Source organism: Oxyura jamaicensis, chromosome 4 (assembly GCF_011077185.1).
Source record: "Oxyura jamaicensis isolate SHBP4307 breed ruddy duck chromosome 4, BPBGC_Ojam_1.0, whole genome shotgun sequence".
NCBI classification, from domain to species: Eukaryota; Metazoa; Chordata; class Aves; order Anseriformes; family Anatidae; genus Oxyura; species Oxyura jamaicensis.
Genome location: NC_048896.1, coordinates 42,800,026 through 42,816,113, shown reverse-complemented (window position 1 = coordinate 42,816,113; position 16,088 = coordinate 42,800,026). Strand labels below are relative to the sequence as shown.

At 42.3% G+C, this 16,088-nt stretch overlaps 1 protein-coding gene across 1 annotated transcript in view; it reads right to left on the bottom strand.

Annotated features, from left to right (window-relative positions):
- Positions 1-16,088, bottom strand: part of ARSJ (arylsulfatase family member J) — a 41,150-nt gene that overhangs the window by 24,670 nt on the left and 392 nt on the right. Inside the window, exon 2 of the mRNA XM_035325603.1 lies at positions 15,185-15,570. Coding sequence (XP_035181494.1) covers positions 15,185-15,561 — 377 coding nt within the window. The 5' untranslated portion in view covers positions 15,562-15,570. The remainder of the gene's footprint in view (positions 1-15,184; positions 15,571-16,088) is intronic.

The window sequence follows — 16,088 nt, the reverse complement described above, 5'->3', positions numbered from 1 at the left end:
GAAAGAAAAGAAAAGAAAAGAAAAGAAAAGAAAAGAAAAGAAAAGAAAAGAAAAGAAAAGAAAAGAAAAGAAAAGAAAAATAAAAGAAAAGGAAAAGAAAAGGAAAAGAAAAGAAGAGAAAAGAAGAGAAAAGCATCCTCTTATTAGGATGCATAAAAGTGACTGGTGAAGTAAAACATGACACCCTGTTCAAAGTAAGGAAATACAACAGCTGACAAAGGTTTTTCGGGTCTGCTATAGAGGAAAAGGAAATTAACTTGCTTCATATCCAAACATTCGGGCCAGAAAGGGCATATGCCTCAAACCTGGCTGTTTTCCTCTTACGGATTGGGGTGGCTTGAGAGCACTGTGCTCAGCACTGTACCAGGGTGTGGGTGTTCTTCTGGGAACAAACCCATGGGCATAATCACCATCTTTTAATTCACAGATAGCAGCTGAACTGGTAGAAATAGCACAGGATCTGTTGTTCTTGTGACATTTTCTACCCATCGGCAGTGGAAGAAGAGTCATACACTCTTTGATACACAGATGCTTTGGCCAGGTTTTCTGATGAGGTAAACTCATGCCAGTAAAGGAGTTGATGTACTGCCTCCAATTACTCAACAGTGAAAATATTTTAGAAACTTTGGGATTTAGAACAAAATATTCTGACCAGAGGCAGTGCTGGTCAAACTTCAACTGGAACACTGTGTCCTGGTCTGGGTGTCACTTTTGATGAATAATGGGCCCAAAGATAAAGAGTTCAGAAAAGAACACTAACAGTGGCAGTTTTCAAACCAAGATCTATGGTGAAAGATGGCAAGAACTGATTTTACTCAGGCTAGAGTAGGGCTGAGCAGAAATATGAGACAGACTTTGGACATACAGGAGATTCATCACCTTTTTGTAGCAAAGGATGTTCTTCACCTGGGGATCAGCAAGAGATCACAGGCTTAAACTGCAGCAAGACAGAAGCAAGGCAACAGAAAAACTATATAACCAAAATTATAATTAAGGCTGCCTGGGGAAACTATGACACACTTTGTTGAACGTTTTTAAGGACAAGGTATTTTCACGCGTTTCAGTAACATCTTTGTTACATTTTCCTAAAGGACGATGGGCTAGGTAATTTATTAGCGTTTCTTAAATCCCTGTTTTCTAGAGGTATCCGTATGGATAAGAAGAAGCAAAAGCCAGTTTGCTCTCTCCATTTCCAGCTGGCTACAAGCAATCCTGCTTCATTTCAGGAGCCGTACAGAAGTACCAAGAGCTGTGCCTATGCTAGCCAGTCCAGCTGAGACTCTCTCAGAGTTAGTTCGCTTTGCTGTGCACCAAAAGCAATCAGATCCACTGAGCACAGCTGAGAAAAATAGTCAGCGCAGCACGATGTTGCATCTGTTCCTTTAGCACTGAGGGCAGGTTCCTCCCCACTGCTGGAACACTGGCAGCACCTCCAGCATCCCGGTCCAGCGCAGCCAGCCATCGCCAAGAGGGGCTCAATCTGGGACGCTGCAGATGTACGCTCAACTTCTGCGTTGCTGGAAACACCTTGTTCTTGTATCAGATTGCAAACCAAAGTGCAACACAGTTCCCTATGCTGCTAAGACGAACAGCAGGCAGTAGCACAGAACTAAATTCCAGGGCTTGTTGGAAATCAGTGAGGCACATTTGATTTGAAAAAAGAAGGGTGAACTTAAAAGGTGAATAAACTTGCCTGTATTTCATATCACACGTGATATCGTGTCATATCTAATTAGAACCCCCTGAACTTTTTCCAAGTGCCTAAGGTTTGTTTTCTTTTTAAAACATTTGTAGGATTAGCACAACCTTTGTGAAGTTCCCTCTCCTCCCTGTTAGGATCACCTTTTTTCTTCCAGTTTTAAAATACCACGCTGAAAGAAGGGTACACAGGCTAAATATCAATAATTTATTAGAAAATCTCCTTTGACAGATGGCTTTTAAATTGTTTCAAAAATATTTTCAGAACCGTGCAAGGACTATTATCTATGCTACTCCTTAATGCATATTTACTACTGTCATCAATGAGAGTAAATCCAACCTTGAAATACTCTGATAAGGCAAATATAAATATTCTTGCCCTACAGATACAAAAGCTGTATGCTTTTGTAGAGGTGGCTTGGCTTCCCCTTAGCCTGGTGCCGGAGGCAGGATAAGGGGGAAATGAAGAAAATGGATTAAGTCTGGGCAGCTGAATTGATTGGCCTTGGAAGCAGACAGAAGACTCCAAAAGCACAACCTGGTGGGCCCGTGTCCAGGAAAGTCTGGAAGATGTTTGGGAGGCTGCAAAGGTTGAAAGCTGATTCTGAGACAACCTGAAGGGCTCAAGTTGTGGTATTATGATTGTGGTGTTTTTCTTTCTTTTCAAGTATTTTTGGGGGATAGTGTGAAAAAGGTCAAAGAGGCATCCTGGAGGATGGGAGGAAAATGTTGCAGAAAGCCGGTACTATCATGGATGTGCTCTTCCCCTAGAAAGATGGGAGATTGCAGAAGGAACTGGCAACTGGGTCAAGTTAACAAAAGTTGACTAAATTTTAGAAACCCCCTCCACTTCAAACCTGTAACAGCAATGTCCTAAGAAGGTTCACTGATGCAGATGTGCAAATTGAAGCTTGGACAAGTTGTGCTGTCTGCCTGTTGGCAAAAAGGCAATTCAAGAAAAGATTTAGACCAGAAAAGATGTGGTAATTCTTATAGTATGCTCTAACCACTATTCCACTTCTCACTTCTAACCACTATTCCACTTGCTAAATAAACTTGCTATTACCCTTCTTGAAAGCATTTTATCCAGCCTAACTTTGTAATATGGCTTTTCATTTGTTACTCCTTTCTCTAGCTATCAGAAAGCGTACATGGCAAAGCTCAGGGAATTTAATTCAGCACATCTACACGCTGGGGGAGCAGTCATATACTTTAAGTATTTAACTAAGGTGTTTTTAATCACCTCCTCAGAGATGTCCGTTTAACTCCACTGACTATATAGATATATACACAGCGTCCCAACTTTGATGTTTTTATTTACATGTAAGATGCCTGAAGTATTTGCAATGGCTTGATTACTCCCTGTGGGGTGAGCTTGAACAAAACAAAACAAAAAAGCTTTTCATAGTGCCAGCCATATTATCTTCAACTATCACTGGTTTCCTCAAACTAAGCTTTGCATTATGAATATGAAAATTAATGCTTGGCATGAAACCCTGAAATTGAAAATATATATATATTTTTTTTTTCCCACTTGTATGTTCCATATAATGGTTTAAATCAATGATTCCAATGCAGATACTTGTTCTTAATTTACAATTGCCATCAGCCTAGTTGCCACAATAATTATAAAACCCCCAATTATTTCACACAGAAATGCACCACTCTTTTTTTTTTTTTTTTTTTTTTTTTAAGATGCCTCAGACTGTGACTTGGACATAAAGAAAAACAAAAGAAAATAACCCACAAACTTAATTTTGCCTTAGCTACATTGACTCACCATGGTTAATGGTAGCAAACCATCTATTTCTGCTACTGAAGCGAGCAGATATGACTCAGTTACGCGGAGAACACTTGTTGAATAATAAAGTGCCATCTTCATATGACAGCTTTTCAGAGTCAAAAGCACTATAAGGACTTGCATAGAAAAGCTACATCTCGACAAACAAAACCTTTAAATCAACTTATTGCCAAAGATCATGCCTAGTTAACAAAAGCAGTGCAGGAGACAACAGTTGGCAGGAATTCAGACCATTTAAACTCTGGTACGCTACAAGGTCACATTTAACAGCAGCAGGCAGAGCATCAAAAGGATGCTAAAGAAAGCCACTTGCCTTCAGCTGACAATGCGGGTAAGAGCCTTGGGGTTAGCACAGACCCATTAACATGCTACTTGAGCTACATTTTCTGGGCTGAAAACAGCCAACGTTCATGGCAGAACTACAGCGTACTGTGCAGAAAGATCTGAGCCCAAAGTCAGTGGAAGCATTTCTACTGCAAGCATCTATGGCAAGACGGGACTCCTCCACATGGAGGCCAAGGAGCCGCGGCTGGGCCTGCGACCAGCTCAGCCCCACACGGCCTCACCGCCAGCAGGCAAAGCAGTGCCCACATTTCAAACTGAGACAGAGAACAAGGAAACAGAAGCTGCTAACAATAGAAATCCCAAACATAAGCCAGGTAATTGTCTCAGATGGCAAAAACATACAAAATATTGAAATCAACTGCGAACCTTAAAACCCTGAGAGATGCTACGAGACGTTTCACTCTCGGAAGCAGATTACTACCAAAGGTTGTAAAATGTAATTTGTGACACAGTAAAGACTCAACCAGGCTATAACAGTGCCAAACAGTATTACCTGAGCTCTTAATCTTTCCATCAGACCGCATCATTTACAGCATATACACATCGTATGACCAAGATGGCCAAATAGTCACGAGTTTATCACAGAGGCCCATTCTTTTTCATCTTAAATGAGGCCTTGTATGTTCTGCAATGTAAAAGGGCCACAACTGTTCAGTTGCAAAATTAAGAATGAACAAAATGTTATCTTTGTGTTCCCTTTGAAATGCATTCCATATTGTAACAGCAACAACAAGGTTAAGAAGAAAGATAACAGAAATAAATCTCACAAATTGTGAAGCAGCTCCAGTGAAGTATATACCTGACACATGCAAGCCTCTCTGGGTTTTGTAATGTATATACTTCCTGCATAGGTCTGGTAAAAGTACAGGCAACTGTTCAGACTTTCAGATATAATGCTAAATTTAGTGCTATTATATCCTTACCAGTACGCTGTGTTCTTAAACAAGACTTTAACAGGGCTATGACAATGCTGACTCAGGACAGAGAGGGCTCAGGCTGGTTATGAGAGCCACAGACCAAACACCCCAGACTTTTTTTTTTCCACCAGGAGCCCTTCCATAAAGGTAGAAGTAACACCGAAGTAGGTCCTTTTTCTTTCTCTCCCTCCACACTACCCCCAGGGGATGTTTGCTGTGATACATCAGAGCCATAAAAACCTTTAGATTCAAAGTAACTTGTGGAGGTCATTTGCTCCACCCAAACTTTAGTATGAAACATCAAGTATTTTTAAATATTAGAAGAAGTATGTTGATTCTTTCCAATATTTGTATGTTTGAAAATGAAATAATTCTATTTTCCACTAAGCACTGTGAAAACTGCCCACATGCCCACATCACACTGTGCCATAATGCAACTAATACTTGAGGAACTGGACCTGATGGCATTAATTAATCACATTTTGAAGTATCTTACCTTCTTCATCTCTGCACAAAATGATAATCCAAACATGCAATGTGTACAAAAGAAGCTGGAAACTGATAAGCTAACAAGATGCATTGCAAAGACTGTCCTTCACATAGTGCCATAAGCAAACCAGGGCAGAAGGGAGTTTGGCTCTGATTTCCTGGTATCTTCAGAGGTTTGTGACTTTAAGCAAGTTAAGATTTGTGAGATCTTCTTTTTTACTGCTTTTAATGTCTTTTAAAGCTTCCACATATTGGAATGAACACTTCTATATTTACCTTGTAAATCTTAACAACCAAATACATTTCTCTTACTTTCTACATGCCTTTTAAAGCAGGTCCTGCGTTGCTTCTTCCTCCACCACGTGGAGTGGGAATGCACTCTTGGTGCCTCAGATGACAGCTATGATGAACTCTTGGGCACTTTCTCCCATTCCCCCCTCCTCTGCAGGGAGGACCCCCCAGGCCACACTTGCTGGTGCCATCAGCTCGACAGCCTCCCCTCTTCCTTTGACACCCCTACGCAGGTGTGAGATGCACTTGATCTGTGGATCATGAGCAACCACCTACAAATTTCACATGCCACGGCAGTGAGAATGATGCCATGCATGGAAGGAAGGAAGGTATTTAATCAGGTGTTCAAGTGTAAGAAAAATTAGACATAGGTTTGGCTACAGCACACTGTTGATATTAATAATGTCTACTTTCATGCTTATTATCTAATACAGTCTCTTCATATATGATTTGGGAACACAATCTCATATTAAAAAGCATTTAATTATCCCAGATTTGTTTACTAACTCTAGCAGTGCTTTTTTTTTTTTCCCCAACCTAGTGCTTGATAGCGTGGTGACAACAGCCTGAGTGAATGCACAGGTGATAGCTGACACAGTTCATTAACGTGTTACAAGTGCAGTTGAACTAGAATCATGAAACATATTTCATTTATTATTATGCGCCAGCAGGTACAATAAAGTTCCCTATTTAAAACTTTTCTACTTCATCACAGACAACAAAAAGTCAAAAGCCATTTTAGTCAAACATCTTCTACGTTAATATTTCAACTTTGTTAACCATTAGTGTTAGCTTGATTTCTTTCTTAACTGTTCAAATTGCATTTCAGTCTACCAATTTAGATTTACAGAGACAAGCTGAGGTCACCAAATAGATCTTCTGGGTTTCCAGTATGAAAACTAATAAATTGGGTAGCCATTATAAAAAGACTACTGATAGAGAAAACAAACAACATCCCACACAGGATCCCCTATGGACACAATGTTTATCTTGTACTATTTTTATATTAATCTAATAATGTAAGGTTGGTGAAATTACCTCATTCATTCTTAAACATGCACTCTAAAACTAAGCAAACTCACCCCATGGCAGAAAACCTGACTATGGAGCAATACAGATTGAGGCAAAAACTATAAGGGAGCACTGGCAAGTCACACCGAATTACAATGAGGGGTTAATGAGAAGTGCTACCTACCCACACCACAAGAAACTGTACTGGACTGGAGTAAAAGGTGAAAAAAACAGTGTAATGTATCATGCCATTAAGAGTCAATTGCTTGGGTCAAACTGTGTCCACTATGAAACATCGTATTTTAGCTTCTTCTGGAAATTACCCGATTCCACAACAAATTATAAACTTCTCATATAAAAATGAATTCACACCAATTGCTACAGCACATGAAAAAAAAAATCAACTCCCCAAAGTATGAACTAGATTACTATATTAATTTGTCAAATGGAAAAAAAAAGAATTCAAGAGGTAACCACAAGTTCCATAAATCGGATGGCGTAGTTTTCAACTACTCATCTTTCTTGACATGTGGTAACACAAAACAAATGTTTATATTTTTCATTGATTGCATTTCTGTATGTATTTCATGTGCTTGTGCACATATTAATGAAATATTACTCTAAGGATATGAGATATTGCTACAAGAATGTGCTCAGTTTTATGAGGACTACTTTGCTAGACGTATCATGAGAACAAAAATTAGAGGCACATTTGAAACAGAGTCAGAAATGATCAAATGTTTTATAAGATTAAATATCTCCACCACCTTAAAACAATATTGTTTTAATGTGTTCAGAGGCCTTGATACAACAAATGAAATAGAAAATTGATTAAAATCCAGAAGCGCAGAAGAACTCAAAACCAGAACTAAGATGCACACAATTACAAAAGCAACCCACTGGGTCTGACATTACCACCAGGAAAGTGTCACAAAGACAAAAAGTAGGCAGATATTCCTCTTCTTTAGCTCATAAATCTGACAAAGCTTTCTATCAAACAGAAAGCATTTTAATTAAAAACTGGAATTTAATTTGTTGAAATTTTCAGTCCCACCTGATAGTGGTAGTCTTGGAAATATTATTTGGGTATTATGATGAAGTCTAAACCCTTTAACATGAAAGTAAACCCATTTTTTTTTATGACGCAGCTTTACTCCAAGAAATCCAGCTCAGTTTCCTGTACTGATTTATTTAACCAGTCTATTTAACTCACAAAGGAAATGTAACATTCAGAAGTGAGAGCTAACATAACAGCAGTCCACCACTGCTATCCAATCAACTTATTATTAACAGCAACAATATGCACCATCAATTACAAAACAAACTATCAGGAACAATGCTGAATGAGCAAAAATCCCTAATTATTGTAAGCCTAAATTTTCCTTTCAATATTTCTCTTTTCCAGTAAAAAACAAACAAACAAAAAGGTTAAAACTTCAATTCAACCTCCCCAGAGTTCTGCTAACTGACAATCAAAGGTTTTGTAGATTTACTTCCAACTATGTTTCTTTAACTTACTGCACTATGCATATATTGGACAATGAAAAATGTTGCTCTATTGCTATTATCTAGTTAATGATACACGTCAGATAATGAACGCTATGTTTGTCTTACAGACAGTGGACCAAAACTAGCAAGCATTACTCTGAAAAGAAATGTAAGGGGTGTTGCCAGAAAGTGATGCAAAGGTGAAGTTACCACAACCTGTACTAAATTTTGTTACTCCCTCCATGTTATTTTATCTTTACTGTTTGTAAGTAGTTTCCTTTCCAACTCTTTCCTCTAAATGTTCCTTTTTATAGCACATTAGTAATTAAACTGCTGTGAACAGGCTTATAGTTTAACTTACAGTTTCAGACTACAGAGCATTTCACTAATTTTCTGCAGAAATATCTCAGGAGAGCACAGAGGCAGAATGAAACAAGAAAAGGAAGTCCTCACATTTAATTATTTATTCAGACTCTGTGTATGCTGCATATATATGGACAATATAATCCTAAGCACAAGATGTATAACAAGAACATGGAAAAAGATACCTCAACATCTTTGGCAGCAGTCCCACAAATTGTCCTGTAAGAAGTTAGCAGAAATAAATAACTGCATACCAAGAGAGTTATGAAGGCCTAGGGGGGAAGAATCTTGAAAATTTTCAGAGAAAAAGAGAATAGGGAAAAAAGGAATTTCTGGGAGAAAAATGAACCAAAACTTTCACAAAGACTACTTTCTCTCAGAACAAACACTGAAATAATTTGTAGTGTAAATGTTTAAAAGTATTTTATGAATGCTCTCCTTCAGAACGCCTTCTGTAGTTAATACATTCTTCAAAGGAGCCACAGAAGAATATGAGCTGGAAGAGAAGCCTTCCCTTCCAACCCTTTCCTCAAGACAAATTCAACTACATTATGTCATTCCTGACATATTTGTCTTGTCTGTTCCTAATGACTGCCAATGAAGAAACTCAGCAATTTCCCAAAGCAAGCTATTCAGGGTTTCACAATCATTACCATTTGAAAGTTTCCCCTATTATCTAACCTGGTTTTTTTTTCTTCCTCAGGAAAGCCCCTTATTTCTTGTACCATCCACCATGACACTGAAAACACATTATCCCCTTTCTCTTTGCCTTCAAGTCTTCATCTTAAATCAGAGAAGACTTATCCCATCCCCTTTTATTCTTCCCTTCTTTAGACTAAACAACTCCACTTCTGATCTCTTCTCCACAGTTATCTTTTTGACATATCTGATCACCCGTCCATGGCCCCGATCCAATTACACACACTGCTCTAGGAGAGCAATGCCCAAGTTTAGGCACGAGCTATGGAGCAGAAGGGCCGCTTCACAGATCCACCAGACTCCCCTGTTTATACAGACTGATACGATGCCTGCCTTTTTTGTAACCACGCATTGCTGACTTTATATTCAGTGCACAATTCCCCATAATCCCAACTACTCTTCTGAAGTATCGCTATCAGCACAGTTGTTGACCATCCTCTGCTTTTGAAGTTATTACTCCTGCTCCAACATAGCATCTTCCATTTATCACTCCAGAATTTAATTCCACTTTTTTTTCCAGATTATTTCTCTAATTTGTCAAGATGATTTTCAGTATTATTGCAGTCTCTTAATGTTGCCATTTCCTTCTTAGCTGCATATTTAATCAGCACATTTTATTTTATCATCTAGGTTCCTAATGAAAACACTAATCATAATTAAACTGAGGACCAAAGACTGCCAAATCTCCTTACCTCAGAGAAGACTCAGTATCAGGCCATCTCTTGATGCTTAGGACTGGTCCTAAGGACTGCAATCCTTCATACCTTATTAGCTACAAAGATAATGGAGTGCTATTCCCAGTATTTTTTTCTCTAGAACAACAAATTTCTTCTGAATGTGCTTGTAACATTAGATTTCTCTCTGCACAACCAGATCGTCAGCTAAATGCATGTGTTGGGAAGTGGAGGGAAGGTGGCCTGCAAGTGTCAGAGAGCCTTTTCCTTCCCCACTACAAAAGGCCTTGGCCTTCTCTGGAGGAGAGGTGGTGGGCCACCAGAGGAACCAGCTTACCCAGTGGGCTGCTGCCAAGCTCCCCCTAGACAGCACAGGAGGTAGAAACCACCAGGAACTCTGTGATGGGACCATGCCACGGTACCATGGCCATGGGCCCAAGGATGAAAGTACCTGGTCCTTCCTCTGCTTGACAAGTCAGCAATGCCCTGCTGGTTTAGGGTTTACAGAGGGCACCAAAGGGGACAGAACGCAGGTCTCTGAGACCCTCCATTTCACCTCAGAGCACAGAAGAGAACTTCCCAGTCACCCATCATTGTATGGGATCCTTCTCAGTGCAACCAAACAGCTGAGAAGACCCCTGTGCACCCAGGAGGCAAGGGAAGAGAAGGCTTACCAAGAAGCTGAACCCTCAGGACACAGTATTTCTGTCTGTTGCAAGTCAGCTGTACTGCTTTTGATTCAAAATGTTTTAAACTTTCCTCTATTCTATTTCTGTTTGTCAAAATAAGTCTTAGTTTGCAGAGACATAGTCTTTTTCAATGGTGAACTACGTATAGCTACACAGGCATGCCTACAAGAGTATGCATACTACCAAACTATATATATGTATAAATGTGTAATATTTGTATAGTTCTCTAACTTACATAAAATTATTACAATCTATTAGTGTTGGCTTTGGATGCACAAATTCTCAATATTTCACTTTATCCTGAGGGGAAAAAGGATTTATTTCTCCAGACCTTCCACAGATCTCAACATCTTCCATCCCCACATCCTGCAGAGCTCATTCTTGAAACTAGTGTAGGGCTTCTATGATTCATAAATACTCATAGAAGGGAGTAAAAGGGAGTTAAGATTCCTTAGTGATCTGTAACCCTGGCTGTGAATCAGTTTCTAACAACACAGATCCCTGCTCTTGGGTATGTCAGGAGCCTTCCTTTGGCCCAAAAGGATTCCAGTGCATATAATGGTCCTAAGGTTACAAGCCTGATGGGCACCAGAAAACCAGGGACCTAGAAGACAAAGTAGTTGTCTGCTGCCTATATTATGCTAAAAAAAATAATGTATGGCATATCATGACTAGATCCCTTCTTTTCTCATCTGTATTGTTTTTCAATTTCCTTTGCTAAATTAAGAATCATTCAGTGAAAACAACTACATTGTACAGTACCCTCCATAGAACTGGGTCAGCTACCTCAAGAGATGTTCACCTAAGCTTATGGTCTTTTTGTCTCACCTACTCAAAAGAGAACTTCTCCTTTTGGAGAAACTGTCCACACTGACTGTGTTTTAGTAATCTTTCATTTAAAAAGGAGATGACTGTTCATGATAATATAACTTAACAAATTAGCTACATAAGCAATACCACATCTGATCATAACAGATTGATCTTACGCTTTCTATCTCATCTCAGTCGACTCCCTAACAAATATGCATACAAAAACCTTCACTCATAATCTTAAATTTCCTTATATTTCCTTTCTATGTTATATAATCCTTCAGTGCACAGTAACTCATGATCACCTTAAACTCTATGGCCAAACATAGACTACAGCAGTGAAAAGTCACCAAGGCCATTAAGCACAGAGATACTGCAGCTAACTCAAGACATGCTTCACCAGCAGGCTGCTGGGCACAGACCAAATATCCTTGTGCATTCTTGCACCTTTTTCCTCCCATCCGACTGTGGCCACTTGTGAACTGGAACTGAGCTTGGTAGAGTCGAAGTCTGAGTCATTACCTTTTGTGTTCTATGTAAATTCCAATAAGTAATATTAACGGACATGTGATTCTTTTTCACTTCTTTTGAAAGGCAAGGATGAGTTAAAAAGAAGTCTTTTAGTTTAGCTGTCTTCTGTACCTGACTCCTGTCCCTGTGGATCATATGGATGCTCCATCAGAGCTGACATACGCACACACACACTCAGATTTCTTCATGCCTAACTCAGCACACTCCGTGCATCGCAGCACTAGTTTAAAGCTAGGCATCCTGAAATATTCTGCTGGAATTACTGTCTTTATTGAGTCATGTCTATTGCTTTTCAGGAGGAAACAAAAAAGAATACTGTATCGTGTAACTGAACTGGTCTGGAGGACTTGTGTTCACCCACAGCCTTTGAGAGGAAAACAAAGCCAGACTTGCCTTCAGTTTTTCAGCTGGCCAATAACCTCTGGAGCATACGCAGCCCACTGCCCTGCTCACACCAGCACCAAGTGACAACAGCGAGAAGTGCTCAGGACACGCTGGTCACCAAATTCTCAAGCCAGCAGCAGGGCTCAGGGACAAGGAGCAGCGCACGCTGGAGCAGCCTCTCGCCCAGGTCATGCTGCAGCTGCTGAGCTGCTTCCCAAGAGCCTCCCTCCCTCACCTCCCTGCCTTGGCCCCAGCGCAGCCTGCTGGGAGAGCACATCACACGTGGCACTCGGCCCGCTGGCTCACGCCTTTCTTCTCTGCTCCCAAGACACACGGCTCAACTGCAACCCCCTCCCCACACCCTTCAGTACGGCCCAAAATAAAAGCTGTTCAAGTTAGTCCTGCTGATAGCCTAAAAGCTTTTGATGTGGGGGGCGATACTGGAGGGGAGCAAGAAATTAAAGTAGGCCAAGGCCTCAAGCCCTGGATGTAAGGAAACGGAGAGAAGCAGAAATGGGCAGCAAGACAGACACTCCAGCTGCGGTGCTGTGCTATGGCACGAAAGGAAAAAATAAAGAAAGAGCTAACTCTCCTTCTTTAACCTTCTTCCCATGCTTGCTCACTAGCTTAGGAAAGCTACCAGAAGAAGGGTCTCTTTACTAGCAAAAGCCTTAGAGAGACTGCTGGAGAGCTACAAAGAATTTGGAGCACTCAAAGTCTCTTTGCCTGAAGTCTGACTTCCACTTGGCAAGGTGTGTCAGTGCTCCCCAATGGCTCCGGTTTACACAAGTCCCTCTGTTTTTTACAGATCAGTCGGGTAATGTTTGGAACACGCCAGGCACGGTATGTGTACTGGGAGGCCTGCAGCATCCAGGTGGGCCTCCAGTGGACTTCAGCCTTGAACTAACACATTCTGGAATTCAAGAAATCACAGCACTTCTGGATTACAAATTTCTGGGTCCTGGCATTTTAATTAAGGTACCTCTACTAAGAAAGCATTCAGAGTCGCTATCACCAGCATTTATCTTCAGCGAGAAGAGATAAAAGCATCCTTCTGGACCCGCCTTGTTAATGCTCTGCCCAAACCTATTAACCCCTCGCCATTTCCTCCCTTATTTCTCAGTCGTGCAAGGCAGTCCTTTCTCTCCGCTGCTCCTTTTTCCCCAAAGTAGAACAAGATGAAAAAAAATGTTCTCAGGGTTTCAGATCAGCAGACGAAGAAAATAAAAATGAAGTATAAGCAATTTTCTTTTTTCCTATAAAAGGTTCCAAAACCAAAGCAGGCAGATTTTCAGAATTATTTCCGCCTGACGAGCTGATGAAAAGAGATGGGTTCCTACCGACTGTTAGCATATATTTACACACTAAAATCTATTTAATGAAGGATTAAAATAATTATACTGAATTACTGTTATTCCATACTCTGCTTTTATTCTTTTTAGCCTTTAGACAACCTCTGCAGCCTCCAAGAGCTAGTGCGGTACCCTGGCTGCCCTGGAACCCGGTCGTCCCATTCCTCCGACCGCCGAGTGAGTCATTGTTGTGCAGCATGACATTCCCTTCCTAACGCACTGGTTCCCAAACCGCAGTCCTCAGAAAGCTGGCTGACTACATGCTGCTGGCGTTGGTCCTCGCTCCCAACTGCTGCATGGCTTTAAAGACAACCAACATGCATTAAACAGTATTCTGACATTAATTTCCCCCATAAGACATTATTTTAGTTTCTGCAGGGCAAGTATGTTCTTGTGAACGAGTGAATAGGTGCCTCAGAACAACTTCTAAGATACAGTCCACATAATGGGAGTAAAAAAAACACCATGGGAAGTCTTGCTCTAGATAACGTGTCAGCCCTCAGCGCAAATCTCCCTGGTTCAGCAAGTCTGGGAACTAGACCGAGACCAGGAATTATCTCCAGCTCTACCACATGGAGATGCAAGACACCAGGCAAGTTGCTTGTTTTATTTAAACATGTGTTTCTTTTACCAGCAGTATTAACATTGCTTTGTTCCTGTTTATATTTAAAGAAATGAGAAAATAAACTAAATAACTTTTTTCCTCTCATTTTGTTTTTGTTCTTTTAAGAGTTCCCTGTTCCTGTCAAAGTGAGTTAAGCTAAACAGAAACAAGGCATTCTTCTTCCAGAGCAAACGTGTCCACATTTGGAGTTATTTGGGAACCATTCCTACAGCTCAAACGCATGTTGTTGTCCCCACTCCTTAATTCTGATTAACGTCCACATGTAAAAAGTCCCTTAGGTTAGGTAACTGGTTGTCTACTCAACAGATCAGAGTAACACACAATTTACCTGAGACAGCAAACCACACAATACCCACCCACTGCTTTTACCACTTTGGTGAGGCATCTAATTTAGTGGCTAAAGAGAAAAGTTTCTAATTGTCTGCAAAGCGGCAACTGCATCATGACAAGAGCGACAGAGCAGCTCACAGGATCCCAAGGAAGAATTTGGATTCCCTGCCCTCATCCACACCTGAGAGACTGAGGAACCATCCTATGAATTCAATAAAAACCCCAGAGGGAACTCGTATTAAGGCAAGGTTCAGTGTGCCCAGTGACCCAGTGTGCAGGCTGCGATGTGCAGGAGAAAGCATAACGCTTTCCCTAACACGGACCCCCCTGTAAGTCACACTGGAATCGCACAGAAAAGCCCAAGATGATTGCTTCCCGGTAAAAGCAACATTACTTGACAACGAGCACGTATGTTAGCAATGCAGTAAATGTAAATGTCCTATAACACTCTGCAGGGGTAGTTCACAGTGCTGAACTCTTATTGGCTCACAGAGTGCGAGTTTCTATTTCGCTACTTCAAACACATTAGAAAGTCCGTTTTGCTGGAGGTTTTTAAGTGTATCGGGAAGGCACCTTTCTGCCTGCGGGGTAAAACAGAGGAGTACCTGACCGGGTGCGACCCCAGTGCTCTGTTCACGAGGGTCAGCATTTGAGCCGGTGAGCTGAATTATGAAGTAGTAAACTTACTTTCCAGTGATAAATTGGCTTCTGGACGGTGTGCACATAGGCTGAACATAATAGTTCTCCAGCTTAACCCCTTCGGCAGCTAGCTTGTCCAGAGTGGGCGTCCTGATCTCGGATCCGTGGTACCCTACGTCTCTGAATCCCTGATCGTCAGCCAGGATGAAGACGATGTGGGGCTGCGAGCTGGGGGCTCCGGCCCCCGGCTCCTCTCCCGGCCGACTCCCCGCTGCCTCCGTCCCTCCGGGGCCGAGTCCGAGGCTGTCCCAGGCCAGGTAGCCGTAGGTGAGCAGGCTGAGCACCGACAGCCCGGCCAGCACCCCCACGGCCAGCATCTTCCCCCTGCACGGCCGCCCGGCACAGCCGCGCCCACCGCGGGCCATTCACCTTGGCTGAAGCAAGAGCGAGAGACGGAAGCGAAAAATAATAAAAAATAAAAATAAAATAATAATAATAATAATAATAATAAAAACCAGCAGCCTCTCTCCGAGCGGGGGAGCGGAGGGGAGCCGGGCTCAGCGCGGCCGCCGCCAACTTCGCCAAGTCCGGCCGCCCTGCCCGCTGCCGGTGGCGGCCGGGTGGGCAGGGCCGCGCCGGGGGTCACAGCACCCTCGGCCCGCCTCCGGCCCCGTCCCGGTGCCCATGTCGGGCCGAGCCGAGCCGGGCCGGGCCGGGCCCCGCGGCCTCACGGCGCCCTCCGCCCGCCCCCTCCGGCGCTGCCGGGCCGCTCCCTCCCCTGCCCGCCTCTCCCCTGGTCCCCCCCGCAGCCCCATCGCCTGCCCGGCCTTCCCCCGGCCGGCCCCCTCGGCGGCTTCGTCCTGCCTCCCCTCCTCCCTTCTCCCCTCTCCCCGCCGCCATCGCCCCCAGCCCCCTGCTGCTTCCCAAAGCTGCCGCTTTGCGCCCCCCCCCC